Source organism: Naumovozyma dairenensis, chromosome 5, assembly GCF_000227115.2.
Source record: "Naumovozyma dairenensis CBS 421 chromosome 5, complete genome".
NCBI classification, from domain to species: domain Eukaryota; kingdom Fungi; phylum Ascomycota; class Saccharomycetes; order Saccharomycetales; family Saccharomycetaceae; genus Naumovozyma; species Naumovozyma dairenensis.
Genome location: NC_016483.1, coordinates 856,220 through 873,380, shown reverse-complemented (window position 1 = coordinate 873,380; position 17,161 = coordinate 856,220). Strand labels below are relative to the sequence as shown.

Sequence of the window (17,161 nt, the reverse complement as noted above, 5' to 3'; positions counted from 1 at the left end):
TCTCTCCTCCTCCTCCTCTCTCTCTCTCTCTCTCTCTCTTATTTTTGCTTTTCATCCCATTGAATATTTAACCATTAGCTACACATGAATAGAACAATATGTTCTAGAATAAGAGCTTTCACAACCAATTCACTCAACCTACTCACTCAAACAGGATCACAACAACCAACGATAGACTTACTAACACCAGCAATGTTACAATCACGCCTAGCAAGACTAACTAACCTAAACGTCCATGCAGACCACGACACCGCCTTAAGGAAGACATCCATAATTGGGACCATAGGACCCAAATCCAATTCCATAGAAATGATCACATCCCTAAGGGATGCCGGTTTGAACATCATTAGGATGAATTTCTCACATGGAACACATGAATTCCATAGCTCCGTCATTGATAATGCTGTACAATCAGAGTTCCTTGATGACGGGAGGCCATTAGGGATTGCGTTGGATACTAAGGGTCCCGAAATTAGAACTGGTATCACTCGCGATAATAAGGATTATGCCGTGAAACAAGGGCATGAGATGCTTTTCACTACTGATCCTAAGTATAAGGAGATTTGTGATGATCAAGTTATGTATTTGGATTATGTTAATATTACGAAGGTTATTTCAGTGGGGAAAATCATTTATGTAGATGATGGGGTTCTGTCATTTAAAGTATTGAAAATTATTGACAAGGAAAATTTAAAAGTACAAGTGTTGAATGATGGAGTTATTTCCTCGCATAAGGGTGTTAATTTGCCCGGTACTGATGTCGATTTACCAACGCTGTCTGAGAAGGATATGTTGGATTTAGAATTCGGTATTGAGAAGGGAGTTCATATGATTTTTGCATCTTTTATCAGGTCTGCTAAGGATGTATTGACGATTAGAGAATTTTTGGGTGAAGAAGGTAAAGATATTAAGATTATATCCAAAATCGAAAATCAACAGGGTGTTAATAATTTTGATGAAATTTTGAAAGTTACAGATGGTATCATGGTTGCAAGAGGTGATCTTGGTATTGAAATTCCAACTCCGCAAGTTTTAGCAGTACAAAAAAGATTGATTGCAAAATGTAACTTAGTGGGGAAACCTGTAATTTGTGCCACCCAAATGTTAGAATCAATGACTTATAATCCAAGACCAACAAGAGCAGAAGTTTCAGACGTAGGGAACGCCATATTAGATGGTGCGGACTGTATCATGTTATCAGGTGAAACTGCAAAGGGGGATTATCCAATTGAAGCTGTAAAAATGATGACACAGACTGCTCTTGTAGCGGAAAATGCAATTCCTTATTTAGCAAATTATGATGATATCAGAAATTGTACACCAAAACCAACTCCAACAACTGAAACTGTAGCAGCTTCGTCAGTGGCAGCTGTTTTTGAACAGAATGCTAAAGCGATAATTGTACTGTCAACAAGTGGTGAAACTGCAAGGTTATGTTCTAAATATAGACCGAACTGTCCGATAATCTTAGTAACAAGAAATAGGGGAACTGCTAGATTTTCTCATCTGTACAGAGGTGTTTATCCATTCGTTTATGAATTACCCCCTCTAGAGGATTGGGTTAAAGATGTTGAGAAAAGATTGAATTTCGGGATAGAAATGGGTAAGGAATTAAATATATTACAAAAGGGTGATGCAGTAGTGACAATCCAAGGTTTTAAGTGCGGTGTTGGCCATTCAAATACATTGCATGTTTTAACTATTTGATGAGAGATTATACCGTCATCATCAACATACCAATCAATATTCAAATTTATTAATATCCATATATATATATATATATTTTTCTCGTAACAATTCTTTCAAGTATATAGTAATGTACATATAAAAAAAAAGGACAAGTTATTTAAACATAAGAGTAATTTTATAAATATGCATATATGGTAAACGTTTATAAATCAAAATCCATATCGTATTTACGAACTGTTTGGAAAGTATGTTTATTTTTATTCAACATTGGTACAATCAAAGTCAATAGAATTTTTTCCCATTCTTGGAATCCAGTTTCTTCATGAAACTGTTTAGGGAGCATATTCAATTGTGTGGAAATCATATTAGCCAAGTTTAATACAAGATGAATTCTATTTGAATCACATAATTTTTGTAAATATTTTTCAAACAATTTCAAATCTTTTTCGTGTGGGCCGTTTGTTTTAATAGTATTTTTCAGCCACATCATAACTAATTTGGAAATATCTTTAAACCTAGCTCGATTTTGAAATTTAATTGGTATAAAAATACTATCATCATCAAAAAAATGTGATTTATAATTCTTAATTGCATCTTCTCTCTTCATTCTTTGTTCTTGAACATCTTTCATCTTCGTATGTTCAATTTTTTTCTGTATCTTAAGATCCTTCCTTAATTCCATACCAATTTGTGTTGGTAAATTATCAATAAATTTTTCTTCAAATGTACTTAGCATTTCAAATTTCCTCTTTGGTGGTGATATATGTCTTGGTGATGGTGATAGAGAAGTTCTTGATGGTGGGTTTATTATGATCTTCCGTCTTTGTAATTCCTTTGTGACATCATCTTTGATATCAGCAGGTAAATAATTCAAGTTTTTTTTCTCAAAGTTCAATCTAGCTTGATTCTTACCTAAAGTATCTATTTGCTTTGTAGGGTCAACTAATTTATTGAATTGAATTGATAAACCTCTTAATTCTGTGGGAGGACATCCAATGATTCTATATAGACTTTTAATTTCAGTGGTAATGACACCAAATTCATCAGTTGGTATACCTAGTTTGCTTGATTTATTAAATGCATCACATTCCCCACATCCTAAATATTTTGCTGGTTCAATTGGTGCATTTGGAGCTCTTCTCAAGACTTTCAAAGTTATTTGAGAAGTCGATTTCTTAATTTTGGTGGTTAATTCATTAATTAAATATGCGCAACATCTATCAATGAATGTATCAACTTCTTTAATGGTAGAGAATCGAATCCCCCAATTGATATCAATGGAGAATGATTTCCTTTCTAATGTTGATTGTGGATCGTATAATAGTTTTGAAGATTCATCATCATCTTTACCTTGTAATTGTAAATAAATTTTCAAACCAGATTTATTACCTAATAATTTTTGTAAAGAACTCAAATTGGAGTACTGTTTCAAATGATTTAGATTAAATGATTCATTAGAAGGGAAATTGGAGGGTTTAAATTTATTTAATAACTTAGCAACTAATGAATGTCCAACGCCTGGTAAATCATCAAGTTTAAAAGATGATAAAAATTCGTCAAAATCAACCATGTTATTATTGTTTAGCACCGCATGATAGCCGTTTGGTTTTGCCATTTTCAAAGATAATCTTGCTAATACTAAAGAATTTGCACATCCAATACTGACAGTACAACCATTGGTAGCGTCAAATATTTGGGATCTAATATTTCTTCCAATCTGATCCGTTAACGTTAGCATGGTGTCATCCTCAGTCAATGAAGAAGATGATGGTGGCGGTAATATTATGACACAGATAGCTTCATCTATGGAAATTGGTAATATCAAATCAAACATTTGTCCAGTATTATTATTATTATTATTATTATTATTATTATTATTATTATTATTGGATAATGGTTGTGTAATAAAATTTTCCAAGACATGATAAAATATTTCAGATTTTTTTTGAAATTGTTCAAAATTATAAGGTAATGAAATTAAATTAACACCCGGGGGACATAATTTTGCAGCTTGTGATACCCACATTCCATTCCTTATACCATATTTTCTTGCAATATAATTACAACTTGCAATATCGGAATTTTTATTCCCATGGCATACTACTATTGGATCTTTATCTATATCACAAATGATTTTAGGATCTTTATACATATATGCTACGGTGGCGAAAAAGCAATCGAAATCAACATGGAAGATCAATACATTATCTTTTTTAGTTGGGATTTTAAATCTGGTTAAGGAAGAAGGGTTGAGGAAATTGTTTAAGAATTTTGATTTTAAATTTGATTTCCATGTGGATAAATGATGTAATCTTGAATTTTCGAAATAATTTTTAATAAAATCGGGATGATTACAATCAATAATTTGTCTCGTAGTTGAAAATGCAGAGGGAGAGGCAGAACGAAGAGGACCGGGAGATGGAGAAAGGGAAGATGCTATGGTTTGTTTTTCTGTAGGCAAAAAATCCAATCTTTTTTGTTGTTCATCTAAATGAGTTAATAAAGCAAAATCTTGCCAGGGCAATAATTTCTTTGATTCAATAGATTTAACAATCCAATCTGGTTTAACCACTTTATATTTTTCAAATTCTAATTTTTTCTTTAAAGTCAAATTAGAGGCAATAATGTGCGTGATTTTCTTTTTAGCTGATAAATGATGAATAAATTTCCCACCATGTAATACTATTGATTCATGTAATTGTAATCTACCTGGTATAGTATACCCATTAATATAGATTATACAGTCTTTAAAGATTTGAGGTGGTAATCCCTCATTAATATGGTCCGTCCCATTTAAATATAAATTTCTGTATTGATTTCTTAAATGTTCATCTTGTTGATCTTGTCTTAATTTTTTATCATGGAAGTAATCTTCCCTTGAATAGTCATTGACATTAGTATTAGTAGTGCTTGTGTTACCAATAGAGGACGTTACTGATTTGGTATCATTTAATAGTCTTTTCTTACTACTGTTTTGATCAGCTTTTTTCTTTTCATCTTGAGAGAATCTATTGATATAATCTATCAATGAATCATCACTTAAATTTGAAAGGAAGGACGAGTTAATATCATTTTGATTTTCATTTTTCGCTTTTAATGGAGAAATCAATGAGGGATCTACATCTTCTTGTTGTTGCTGTCGTAAAGTTGGTGGCGGTAGAAACGGAGTTTCAAGATTAAAATTTATACTTGGTTGTGAACCTGAATTTGACGCTGACGCTGACGCTGTGTTTGAATCTAAATCTGAGTCTGTAAGTAACGCATCTATTAGTTCATCATGATTGGTCATGTACGAGTGTAGGATATTATAAAGTCTGTCTTCTTAATATGTACTCTGTTCACCTTAGTTTGCCATTTTTAAGTTTCAGATAAGTTAGAGAAATGTAACAACAAAATATTTCATTGATTACATACGCACGTACGTAAGCAGTGTATTCTATGATAATATTCCCAATAGCGGGGACACTTCCTTCTAGAAGCTTTACTTTTTCCCAAATGGGGAAATTGACAGGTAAGATAAAGTAAGATTAAGTAAGTAAAGTTTCATAGTAACCGAATCAAACAATGTATGTGTATGTGCCGTCGGTTCTTACGTACGTACCGTACGTTTTCTATCCTTCCGCAAAGACCTTCCGGTGCACGTGCCTGGCTCTTATATAGACCGGGCCATTTCTTTTGTTTTTGGTTGCAACGTAAAAAGTGTATGCGGTGTAGAGATGCACCCATATTTCCCCTTTGGGCGATGGTCAGAGCAAATGGAAAAAATCAGTTAGGGCCAAAAAGCAACAAACAACACAATAGAATCTAGAGTTGATCTTAGTTAGGGAATTTCCCTCGGTGAAACAAAAGCGAAAACAAAACTGTCCCTTGGAACAATACCCACATACCCACATACCGAGGCACTCCCGCGGGCTTATCTCCACGGAAACCACGTCCGTTTTCGTTCGTTCCTACGTACGTGCAGTTTATGGGCGCGAATTCATCAACAATGAAAAAAAAATATGAACAGTAGTATAATTAATATCCGCCGCCCTCGTGCATGGAATCCACGCAATAATAAAATAATAAATAGCCCACACACTTACCCACTCACACATACGCGGCTCTTCGGGTGTACTGCTGCAAATTTTGGAGAAAAAGAAAAAAAAAGATCAAACAACCGCGGAAGACTTCAATCAACATGATCTTTACTATAATTATATAAAGGACATTGAAATATTTGACCATTTTTTTCCCTCGTTTGTCTGTTCGTCTGTTCGTTTGTCTTCCTTCGGTTGCTGTTTTTGGCTTTATTATCGTTATTTTTCACTATTAACTATTACTTTTCTTTGTTGGGTTTGTCCCTCTTCTGAAGGCCCTAAATCTCAACTATTCTTACTCTTATACTCTTTTATTCATATATACATCTATATATTGTATACAGTTTAGTATATCCCCTTAACTATCTGTCTACCTATTCAGTCAACCAGCGAACAAGCCAGATACAACGTTCACTCATTCATTAACTAAACAAACAAAATAAACAGATCTTTTAGCTCAAATCAACCCAACAATTCTATTCTGCATCTTTTAAATCTATTTATACGCACATTCAATTACACGATCAACTATTATAAAACAAACTTTTAACGAACTTCTCGCCCCTTCAAATATATCCTTTTAACCGACTTATAAAACTTAATATTCCCTCAACATTTTTGATAAAAAAATAATACGCAATTACGATAATAATACTACTATTAATAATATACACAAATAACGATCTCACCAATATTGCTTCACCTATAATAAACAACAATAATAATAATAATAATGAATACCGCCTTTAATACTGCTACAACTACTGCTCCTATGACTGAACAAATCTCAAATACTACAAACTTCAATAGCTGGATGTTTCAACCAAAATTTGACACCGAAGAACAAGAACAAGAACAAGATGATCTTACGACACCACATTTTATAAAGAAGGAACAATCTTCTACATCTCTTTCTTCTTCTTCCTCTTCTTCATGGTTCGAACCATTGGAGAATATTTTATCCTCTACATCTGCATCTACATCATCAATGGGATCCCCATTGGATGAAAATCAATTCAATTTACTACCTAACCTAATCACCGTGAAAAAGGAGAAAATTTTACCAAGTACAAGTACTAGTAATAGTAATAACACTTCTCCCTTCGATTACGATGCTTGTGATGAAGAAACAGATTTTTTCTTCAATTCTTTAGCAAATACCAATAATAATAATACCGCTGCCGCCGGCGCTGCCGCCACCGCACTCACGGCGTCAACAGAAGAAGAAGAAGACGAAACCACGATAAAGAAACAATTACAACAAAGCATTATCAACAATAGTAATAAGAAAAGATGTTCAAGGAAAAGGTTAACCCCTGATCAAAAACAAGCTCATAATAAAATCGAGAAAAAATATAGAATAAACATTAACACCAAGATTGCAAAATTACAACATATTATCCCATGGGTAGCAAGTGAAAAAACAGCATTCGAAGTGGGTGATTCAATGAAATTACCAGATTCAACATCTAATGATTTACAACAAACTTTAAATTCAACTGGTGCAAATACAAAATTGAATAAAAGTATGATCTTGGAAAAGGCAGTTGATTATATCCTTTATTTACAGAATAATGAACGTCTTTATGAATTAGAAGTTCAAAGATTGAAAAAGGAAATTGAATCTTTGAAACAAAAATAAATGTATGATCCTTCATGCTCACAATTTTCCTTTCATTTTTTACATGTGTCTTTTTCTCAATTACTAAACGAACATTTTTTAACGAACCCTCACAAACACAAAAAAAAAAATAATGATAAATAGATAAACTTCTTATCATCATGATTGTATCCATTTTTTTTTTAATTCATTTATATTTATTTTACTCACTCATTTACTTTTTACGTACAACAAATTATAAACCCAATCATTCACTCATTTATGGAAAAAAAAAATTTAACTCTTTCTTTATTTTTTACTGTATATACCACTCTCCTTACGTATAGGCATTTTTATTTACACTGACATCGAAGTGAAATAATATTCTCTTGATTGTATTCGTTAACAGCCGTAGTCATTGTCACCATTCACTATTTTCACAAAATCTAACCTTGAAAGGAAAAGAGAGGATCTATCTCCCGAAATGCACTTCAGAATAGTTTTGTATCAAAGGATTCGCTACCCAATTTTTTTTCAATCTGGAAGGCCAATGTAAAAAAACTTTTAAAAAAATATATGCTCCAGGGGAGGTTCGAACTCTCGACCTTCAGATTATGAGACTGACGCTCTTCCGACTGAGCTACTGAAGCGGTTTTTTTGTTTTTTTTCTTTATTTAGTAGTCTTCTCATTTGTAGCTTCAAAAGGCGAGATTTTTGGTATACCTGTAAGAAATGTAAGCGACTTCAAAGTATTTGTGTTGTTACGGTGTCCTGGTCATATAAAATGGAAACAAATTTCTCAATATTTAAAGATTGAAATAGAAGAACTTTTATGTATGTTAAATATTTGTATAGCTGTATATTTATGATCTACAGCGAGAATTATAATAAAGACCATAATTAAGAAGCATGTAAAATACTGATAATAATCATCAAGATATCATGTCATTGCTGAAACAAGAATTCAAGTATCCAACCAAAATAATTATCGTTATTTCTTCTCTTTTCTTATATTTTATATAACCATAACTATACTTATAAAAGATATAAATAGTTGAGTTGGTTTGAGGGTATTTGTCGATATTTATACGTTCCTTTATCGAGACTGTAAAATATTTTATGATATAAAGGCAAAGTCCGGTGGTTCCCTTTCTTGGTTTATTTTCACTCCTTACCTAATTTGGAAAAAGTGCTTAGTCTATCTTGATTTGTTTGCATAAAATTCATTCAGCTATATTGATTCCTGACATTTGTCAGAGAATGTGCTTACTTGAAAAGGGAAAAGAAATCTCCACAAGATATTACAGAAAGGTTTTTAATCTTTTTAAATAGTGATGTAAAGGTTGATTCTTCAATTAGGGTTCTTTCAAGACTAATAAATAGATAGAGGAATCAGATTTTGATACAATGTCTATCTCTTGTAGTTTTTGTTTATTTTTCTTTTTATTATTTAGTGAAATATTAAATCATTAAAAAAACAATTTTAATAACGATGAACTTGAAAAAGTAAACAAAAAATGATGGACGATACAATTATTGTCTATAGGCTTTACATTAAGGCATAATGAGAAGTTGACACATTAGACGCATGGGGTCATTAGAGTCTTGAAACCTAGAGTCATCAGCATTGTAATTCTTGAGGTTGTCTGTTATTATATTTAGCTATGTAGTGCCAGTAATTATGTGAAGTTGATTTAGTTGCTCAAAAGCATACGTAGGCTGGGGGACAAAGAGAGAGATAGTATTAGCGGGGTTGTGTCTTCAATTAAGTATACATGGAGATCATGAAACGTTATTCTATCAGTTGTTAGGTCCCAATATATATATATCCTCAATCAATCGTCCTTATCAATTAAACTATATAAATTCAAAGATGCTGGAAGATAAAATCTCAAAGTCAAAAACACCCTTATTATATAATTTAATGAAAACTGGATTGATTGAATCCTTATGACACCTTATTGGGCTGTTTTTACGTGGGAATCAAAAGCATTTGCGAGTTTGTTAAATACGGAGAGGGGTATGGTTACACTCTGTTACGTATCTGTGAGATATGTACGGGTAGGTTATTAATTCTCTGGATATACTTTCACCATATGTGTCTCGAGGAGAACCCTGCTATTGGAAATCGATATGCGGGTATAATCGGAACTACGTCCTTGTTTCTCCAGCGATAGCATCTTCTATTGAATATTGAAGATGTTCCTTATACATAAAGAAGAACAATACAAAACATAAATTCCCAAACGCATAGTACGTACATATGAAGGATCAATGAGGCACTACTGGAAGGAAACATCTGAGTAAGATACGTCATAGATAAGTCTATTTATTCATTCTTTAATCACATGAATCATCCGTCTGAAGAGGAGTTATTATTATTCAAGACACCTATTAATGGTGAATAAGACGCTGCTGTATTCCATTCATTCAATCACCCAATTTTCATAAGTACATTAAGAGTATTTATCATAAAATAGAATAATAATTTGCCATTTGTCAGCGTTACATTACGACGCCCTCATGCATGTATGTATGTGACACCCGGAAGAGGAAACTTACTGTCCCTAAAGGGTGTGCACTGCATTGTCCGGGCTTTGAAAGCTGTACGTAAAAAACTGGGTGTTACCCGTCTGGGTGTCCAATATATTTGTCTCGGAGTAGCTCAGAAACCCTTGCGGAGGGGATAGCCGGGGCTAACTTTGTTCAATCCGGAAAGGGTAACCTTATTGAAATTTTCTGAAAAATTTTCGTGACTTTCTTTTTCCATCTCCTTAGTGAATGAATAATAATAACAAAACGAAATGAATTATTAACATGGCATTAGTCTAAAGCTTAAATAATTGTCCAGTCAGTCACAGTTACTCTATTTCTATATAAAGGCAGTAAATAGAAATATCATTGACATTAAGGTTTTTGAAATTTTTTCTTTTGTTGGTGTCTTTAATAATTATAATAACAAACCTGAACAAGCAAGTAACTCACAATTAATAACAAAAACACAATTAACTATGTCATTCGACAACCAAGCATACTTAGCAGATCAGAATACTGCCCATCGTCTAGATAATGACTTATATTTCGGTTCCCTAGAAACATTATCTACACAACTCCAATCTATAAAACAAAATAATATTAGATTCTTCATTGCTATTGATATTCCAAGTGAACAGTGTGCACAATTGTATAATCAAGTCATCTCAAACCTTTATGAATCCAAAGATGACGTCATAATGATCAATTTTGAATCAATTAATTCCAATATAAATGAAAGTTCATTTCAATCAGATGAATTATTAACATCTTACCGTTGGAATAATACTCGTTTACTTCAAAATTTGGTAAATTCACTAATAACACCCTCTCCAATACCTTCTCCGACTCATTCAGAGAAAAACCTTAATATAATGAATTATAATAATAACATTCATGAAAATTATAACTCAAACAGTCCGGACATTCTTAATGAACTAACTTATCTATTAAAAGGTGCAAATAAATTAGATTCTAATATTCTTACAATTCAAAATATTGAAAAATTTCAACTTTTCAATGATTTCTTAACAATCTTTAAGAAATTCGGTAATTCTTTCGTCTTTGCTAATAACGAAAATAATGAAAATTTAATAACATTACTAATATCAACTGTATTAAAGAAAAATCCAACTTTAAACCTTATTGAATCATTACAATTTATTAAAAGTTTGAAATCTAATGATCCAAGTAATACACAAGAATTACAAGACGCTAAGATATTTTGGTGTAGTCCCTTGATTAATTATCATGAATTCGTAAGGAAAAATAACATGTTCTGGGGCATATCATCAAATATGAATAATAATAATAATAATAATATGATAAACCAACAACAATTCAATTATCAAACTATAAATTCTCACTATGGGAATGGGAATAGCTTGTACCAAACACCAAATTCAAATAGAACAAGAAAACTAGATAGTATATCACAACAACAACAACAACTCCAACATGGATCATCGTCCTCGTCACCAAATAAGAGATCCCGTGGTGATTAAATAAAAAAATATGGATAGCTGATGAATAGCAGTACCCTTTTAATGAAAACACATAAACAAATATAAACGCACATATAATAACGAATATATTATAAAAAGCTCTGTTATTCTCATCTGTGCTAATCCGTCCCCCCACTGGATATCAAATTCAGCAAAATGTAATGATATAAGAAAATTCAAATATACTACAATTAATAATAATACTTCTATAGAACATGAATAATACGCATAAATAATTTACCCTAATATCTTTTTACCTAACTGGTGTATCTATATATATATATATATATATGTTCACACCTAGAATTTTCTAACAAGAAAACAATTGACTTCTTTCCAAAATATCTGCTTTGATTAGACGTTTCTCCATTAGTGAATACACAACAACTTCTGTAGTCTAAGTATATTTTATAGAGTCTATGTTTAGTATAACCAATTGGAAAGTCAAAAAGTTAGCTGCCAATACAAATCCTCGTGGTACTTACTATCTATCGTTACTGATAAGAATAACTCCAATGAGCTCTTGATTGGTGGTGTTGGTCAATCCATCTGGGATTCTTAATCAATATCTTGTGCAACCACATTGCATTAGAACGCATATTATATGTCTTTGCTGGCGTAGTACTTTAGACAGGGGCAAAAGAAGTTTGCCTTACTTAATTATGGATTACATATAAAGGTATATAGATGAATGGGAAATTATTTTACAATATTGATTTTCTCCAGGGACTGTGATGACGTTATTGATATATGCAATAATGACAAGTATGAGAAATTAAAGAAACTGATGGATTTAAAGATATGGAGAAAATCAAGTCATTTATTACAAATGGGAAAAAATGATATAAAAGAAGCTCGGTTACAGTAATTTCATGTAGATACATGGTCTTAGGACCTATATGTGATGTTATCTCCTACACCAGGTTTTTTTTTTTAAAAGCTGCTAGCAAAAAAAAATTTCTCCTTTTAATCTCACTAATAAATTCGTAGGTTATAGATGATGTTTATTTTTGCATAACATACTAATTATTTATGTACTTTATGTACCAGAAATGAATGAAGCGAATATGTAGGAATTTAATCCTTTGAAAATGATACGTTTGTATCTTAGCTATACGTAGATATTATATCTATTGAAATTAAACTTTTTTTCTTCTTCAGCAGAACCAGTGAAGTACCATTTGGGATTGAAATCCTCACTTGAAGGAGCTTTCGCTTCTGTTTGCGTATCAGATTCCGGAGGCTGTTCATTTTTACTTTTTTGAGATACCAAAGAGATAGCCTCGGGTGGAGGCCTTTGCTCGAACAAGGTTTCCCAATAACCGTGAGCATCTTCGATGATTTTTAAAGCGTGTCGCTTATTCTGAGGTTTACCGAATAAAGCGAATTTGTTTTCTGGTTTACCATCTGGAATTTTGTAAATTCTGAACCATTCTTTGGTAGCTTTCAATAAACCTGGACAGTATTTTTCAACATCTCCAATATCGTTCAATTCTTTATGTAATGGATCCTTGACGTCAATAGCTATAATTTTCCAATCAATTTCACCTTCGTCTAGCAAAGCCAGCGCACCAAGGACTTTAACTTGCTTGACTTGGCCAGTGGAAGCGACAGTACTACCGATTTCCAAGACATCTAATGGATCGTTGTCACCACCGGCCTCCTTTTCAGGATCAGCTTTTCGATCGATTTTATCATTTGAGATGATATCTCCTCCATCAATTTTTTTTTTTGGATCTTCCCAAGTTTGTGGGAAGGCACCATAGTTGTGAATGTAACCATGGTAAGGGAAACAATTTTTAACGTATCTTAATTTTTTGTCACTGGTAGTATCTTGGACGATTGGGTTCCATGCAGCTGCCTTTGAGATTTCGAATTTAGCGTTAGTCCAACGTGGGATTTCAACAACCATGTTGAAAATATCATCTACTGGAGTCTTTAATGGGATATCGTGGAATGGAGAGACAACTTCATTCGTTATTTCGTTGGAAACTTCGTAATTTATGGAATCTCCTTCACCAGTATTTGCAGTAATGTAACTTTTTGTTCTAGTAATGCTACTCATTTTTCGTTATATGATCACTTGCTTGGGTTTTTTCTGTAGTAAAAGGCCAGGAAAGAAGATGAAAACATTTCCTGAACAAAAGTCCAATGGATAAAAAAGAGAAGCTCTTTTTATATCTTTCCATTTTCCAATTGGCCACTCAAACATATTTGTTGAAACTGTCCAACAAGCAGTCCACATATTTCCATTGTATGAAAAGGAGGAGAGATAAATGGAAACTACCATAGGGAAGCATAATAGGAGCATTGTGTACTTTCATATGTAACCTGCTAATCCAACATATCAATACCAACTGTTAACTAACAATCTTCGGCCTTAATGCACGTACAGGTGGTGTAGTACCATTGTCCCTTAGGGAATCAGTCCTGAGGGGTTGTAGTAACATAGCATACTTTATTAACATTATTAACATATGTATCATATCAGTGCACATATTTGAAACTATCGAACTATACAGGAGCGAAATATGTATTCCTATTTGGGCTTATGTTTGTATTTATGTATGTAGGTGCTGTATTGTTTCTTCGAGGAGAAAGTCCGGCCAAGGTTCCTCGCTTCTATGAATAAATAAAAACGCAGTTACAGTTTCGGACAGATCTTTTATCCCTTTCTGTTTGTACATATGTATGTATATATGGACGTGATGTATTAGGGTCTATACTATACCAAGCAACAGAATGAGAGGGAAAGAGGGAAGGGCCAGGGATAGGTTAACAGTACTTAGTTATTTCCTCACTATAACTAGATAACTTGACATTGTAACCAGTGTCCCTTGGCTGGAAACATGACGATGTTTTTTTTACCATTACTGGGCAGTGGTTCCATCCTCTACACGTACGTCCAATAATATACGTAGGTTGGAGTATCTTCAATCTCCTGTTTGTTTTTAACTATACTATAACACTGATCATTTGAAATGCAACCTTAACAGTGAAGTGGGAGCAAAAAATCACGTACCTAATTAGATCTTAAAATTCCATTACGTATATACCTTTTCCCCTTTGTCCATATCTTAGATATATAGAAAAGAAGATTAAAAGATAATACACATTAGTTGTGTATCATTTGCGACATCCTTGCTCCTCTTCATTCAACATCTGTGACACGTCCTGTTTCCTCATTGTTGCATTCTTTGAAAATACCCTTTACTTACGTAAGAAATCTAAACGTCTTTAAACAAATAAGATCACTCTTTTTCACCAAGAAAATTTGGTGTTAACAGGAGTTTTCTCCTTTAAAACTGTTGAACTTATAAGGACTTAAAGATAAACACTCGTATTAAAATTATAAAGGATTCCTTCTTTGATTTTTCTGAGAAATCTGTTCTCCCAAAATGATCACAACAGGAGCATGAGTTTTTTTTATCAATAAGAAACACCTAGAATAATACTCATAAAGAATTATTCTATCACTGCCCATTGCCATTGCCATTTTTATAAAATATGTATTCTTTATATTATTTATTAGTTTGTGACGGAACATGCTCGCATTGTCTCCGTACATAGTGTTAGTAGTACACAATCTAACTGAACATATCCATTGACAAAACTTGGATTCTTTTGGTTGAAGCATTCCAAAAACTACCTCATCACCAAGCAGCAAATAATATATGCCAATTTGGCGCATTTCCTTTTAGAAATAGGAACATAGTAGAGCATGGTCCGTGTGATATGCACCCTCTAGCGAAATCGCAACAGCACCTGTCGCAACCATTAATAATAAAGCTAATGATACCCGGTCACCTCTATATTCTTTTTTTGGCGGTCTCTTGTCCAATGGTATCTCCAGTTTATTTCAACCATACAGGCAGGAAATTATACAATATCAACACAACCGTCTGTGATATATGGCTACTTGGGTTAGACTGCAGTGTTGATGAATTTGTAGCACTAAGTTCCTACAAGAAGCTAGTAGAAACAAAATTAAACCAACCATAATTTACTAACTACGGGACAAGATAACAGAATGCATATATGAATCGTCACTTATTTCAATTAGTAAACCACTATCGGATCCTGTACCGAATATTCTTGGGTCCATTCCCTGCAACATCTTTATCCATTGGAAGCTGATAGATACAAACTTACCGATATCAAGTTCTATCGATACTGCATCTATAATTTGGGATTTAGGAAATTGATACACACATGATAGTGACGTCTGTGATGTTAGATTCTTCACTCAAATCCACTCAATTATTGGCAAAGTCGAGGCAGATCAGTTAGACTCATTGATTTACCAAGTCTAATGTATTCAGCAATCATTTATGAACCACCGGCAGAAATGGTTCCATTATCATCAACAATGTCGAACGTAGTATTAAGATTAGAAACTTCTTCGCATGATCCAAATATCGTCAGTACATTTGCCGCTTGCTCACACAAAATCATCATAGTAGATATTAGAAATTCTGAAGTTCCAGTCTCGACATTATAAAAACATTCATCGTCACTGAATCAAATTAAATGGTATCCAACTGAACGTGATATACTATTAACCAGTGGAGATGATTTTCAACTACCGTATTGTGGCTTGACGAGTTCATTAACCAATAATATTAGCTCAATTTATTAATCCAATAAATATTCTTTAAACCTTAGCTAATCAAGATATCGTTATAAATTAATTGAAGTAGGATACTCCAAATTTATGCTATACTAATGATAAGGATCAAGAAATCAATACTATCGTTTGGGGACCTACAACCCTATAAATTGTTACAACGCCTTCTATAACAGACACTCAGTGATTACCAAATATGGGAGGAACTTGAGGGAATACCGGCACCGACCCGACGGAATTGATGGATACCAAATTAGTCAATCACTTCATATGTCAACGATAAAATTATGATCTCAAATTATCTATTCCACCATTGACAAGAATATAAATAGACCCATAACTCGAAGTATCGATTTCTCATTCTCCTGTTATTATTTTTATATCATTACTTTTTCTATCCATTTTATTTTTAATAAAACCGAACTCTTTTACATACATTAAAACGGGGATATTAAATTACTCTTATTATACTTCATATTTAGAACTAATCTTAATCTACAAAGGAATCTTACACTTATAATATAACAGGATCAACAGGAACTGCTGCTTCCTAGCGACGTTCGATTAGGAGAGACTAATCCATACGCCCGAGTAAACACTCAGCAAAACCATACAACTTAACCGACCCAATACATAACTCTTGTACGCATAGCCGGCCGAAACCGTAGAGGTGGCTGCAATCAAAAAACAATCTTAATAATAATAAGATAACACTTGCATGGCATTCGACTTAATTCAACAACCGATATTCAATTATAATTCAATAAACGTTATACAGCTACAAACATGTATGGTGCATAACGTAGTTCGAGTCATTACTCCGAACCTGGTAAACTTTATAATAATTTTGACTGATTTCATGTCAGTAATTACTCACTTAATAATAAAATAAAACATACTTCTGTGTGAGCCTTCACATGACTCCAATATTTCGTTATCAGAATTAGAAATCCAATAAAAACACAAATTAATTAGGGCGTGTGGTCTAGTGGTATGATACCCGCTTTGGGATTTTCAAAATTCTAAAATATGCGGGTGGCCCGGGGTTCAATTCCCCGCTCGCCCCTTCTTTTTTCCTTGCTTTGAATTATTTTACGGGTACCCGTTTGAAATTTCACCTTAAAATTTC

At 33.0% G+C, this 17,161-nt stretch overlaps 5 protein-coding genes and 2 non-coding genes across 7 annotated transcripts; 4 read left to right on the top strand and 3 right to left on the bottom strand.

The window, feature by feature from the left end:
- Window positions 1–84: 84 nt before the first annotated feature.
- On the top strand, window positions 85–1,707 carry PYK2 (pyruvate kinase PYK2; the record flags this gene model as incomplete). Its single annotated transcript, XM_003670406.1, has 1 exon — window positions 85–1,707. One exon carries the CDS (start codon window positions 85–87, stop codon window positions 1,705–1,707), a length of 1,623 nt encoding a protein of 540 aa, XP_003670454.1.
- Window positions 1,708–1,891: 184 nt separating this feature from the next.
- Window positions 1,892–4,978, bottom strand: REV1 (deoxycytidyl transferase; the record flags this gene model as incomplete). Its single annotated transcript, XM_003670405.1, has 1 exon — window positions 1,892–4,978. One exon carries the CDS (start codon window positions 4,976–4,978, stop codon window positions 1,892–1,894), a length of 3,087 nt encoding a protein of 1,028 aa, XP_003670453.1.
- Window positions 4,979–6,501: 1,523 nt separating this feature from the next.
- Window positions 6,502–7,410, top strand: TYE7 (Tye7p; the record flags this gene model as incomplete). The annotated part of the gene is made up of 1 exon (XM_003670404.1): window positions 6,502–7,410. One exon carries the CDS (start codon window positions 6,502–6,504, stop codon window positions 7,408–7,410), a length of 909 nt encoding a protein of 302 aa, XP_003670452.1.
- Window positions 7,411–7,945: 535 nt separating this feature from the next.
- Window positions 7,946–8,018, bottom strand: NDAI0Etrna9M. The gene has a single exon. It is a non-coding gene; the product is annotated as a tRNA-Met (tRNA).
- Window positions 8,019–10,379: 2,361 nt separating this feature from the next.
- NDAI0E03910 (uncharacterized protein) lies at window positions 10,380–11,405 on the top strand (the record flags this gene model as incomplete). Its single annotated transcript, XM_003670403.1, has 1 exon — window positions 10,380–11,405. The coding sequence occupies one exon, from the start codon at window positions 10,380–10,382 to the stop codon at window positions 11,403–11,405; it is 1,026 nt and encodes a 341-aa protein (XP_003670451.1).
- A 1,111-nt stretch (window positions 11,406–12,516) lies between these two features.
- NDAI0E03900 (uncharacterized protein) lies at window positions 12,517–13,470 on the bottom strand (the record flags this gene model as incomplete). The annotated part of the gene is made up of 1 exon (XM_003670402.1): window positions 12,517–13,470. The coding sequence occupies one exon, from the start codon at window positions 13,468–13,470 to the stop codon at window positions 12,517–12,519; it is 954 nt and encodes a 317-aa protein (XP_003670450.1).
- A 3,572-nt stretch (window positions 13,471–17,042) lies between these two features.
- NDAI0Etrna10P lies at window positions 17,043–17,098 on the top strand. Its single transcript is given in 2 exon segments — window positions 17,043–17,098; window positions 17,062–17,098. It is a non-coding gene; the product is annotated as a tRNA-Pro (tRNA).
- The last annotated feature ends 63 nt before the right edge of the window (window positions 17,099–17,161 follow it).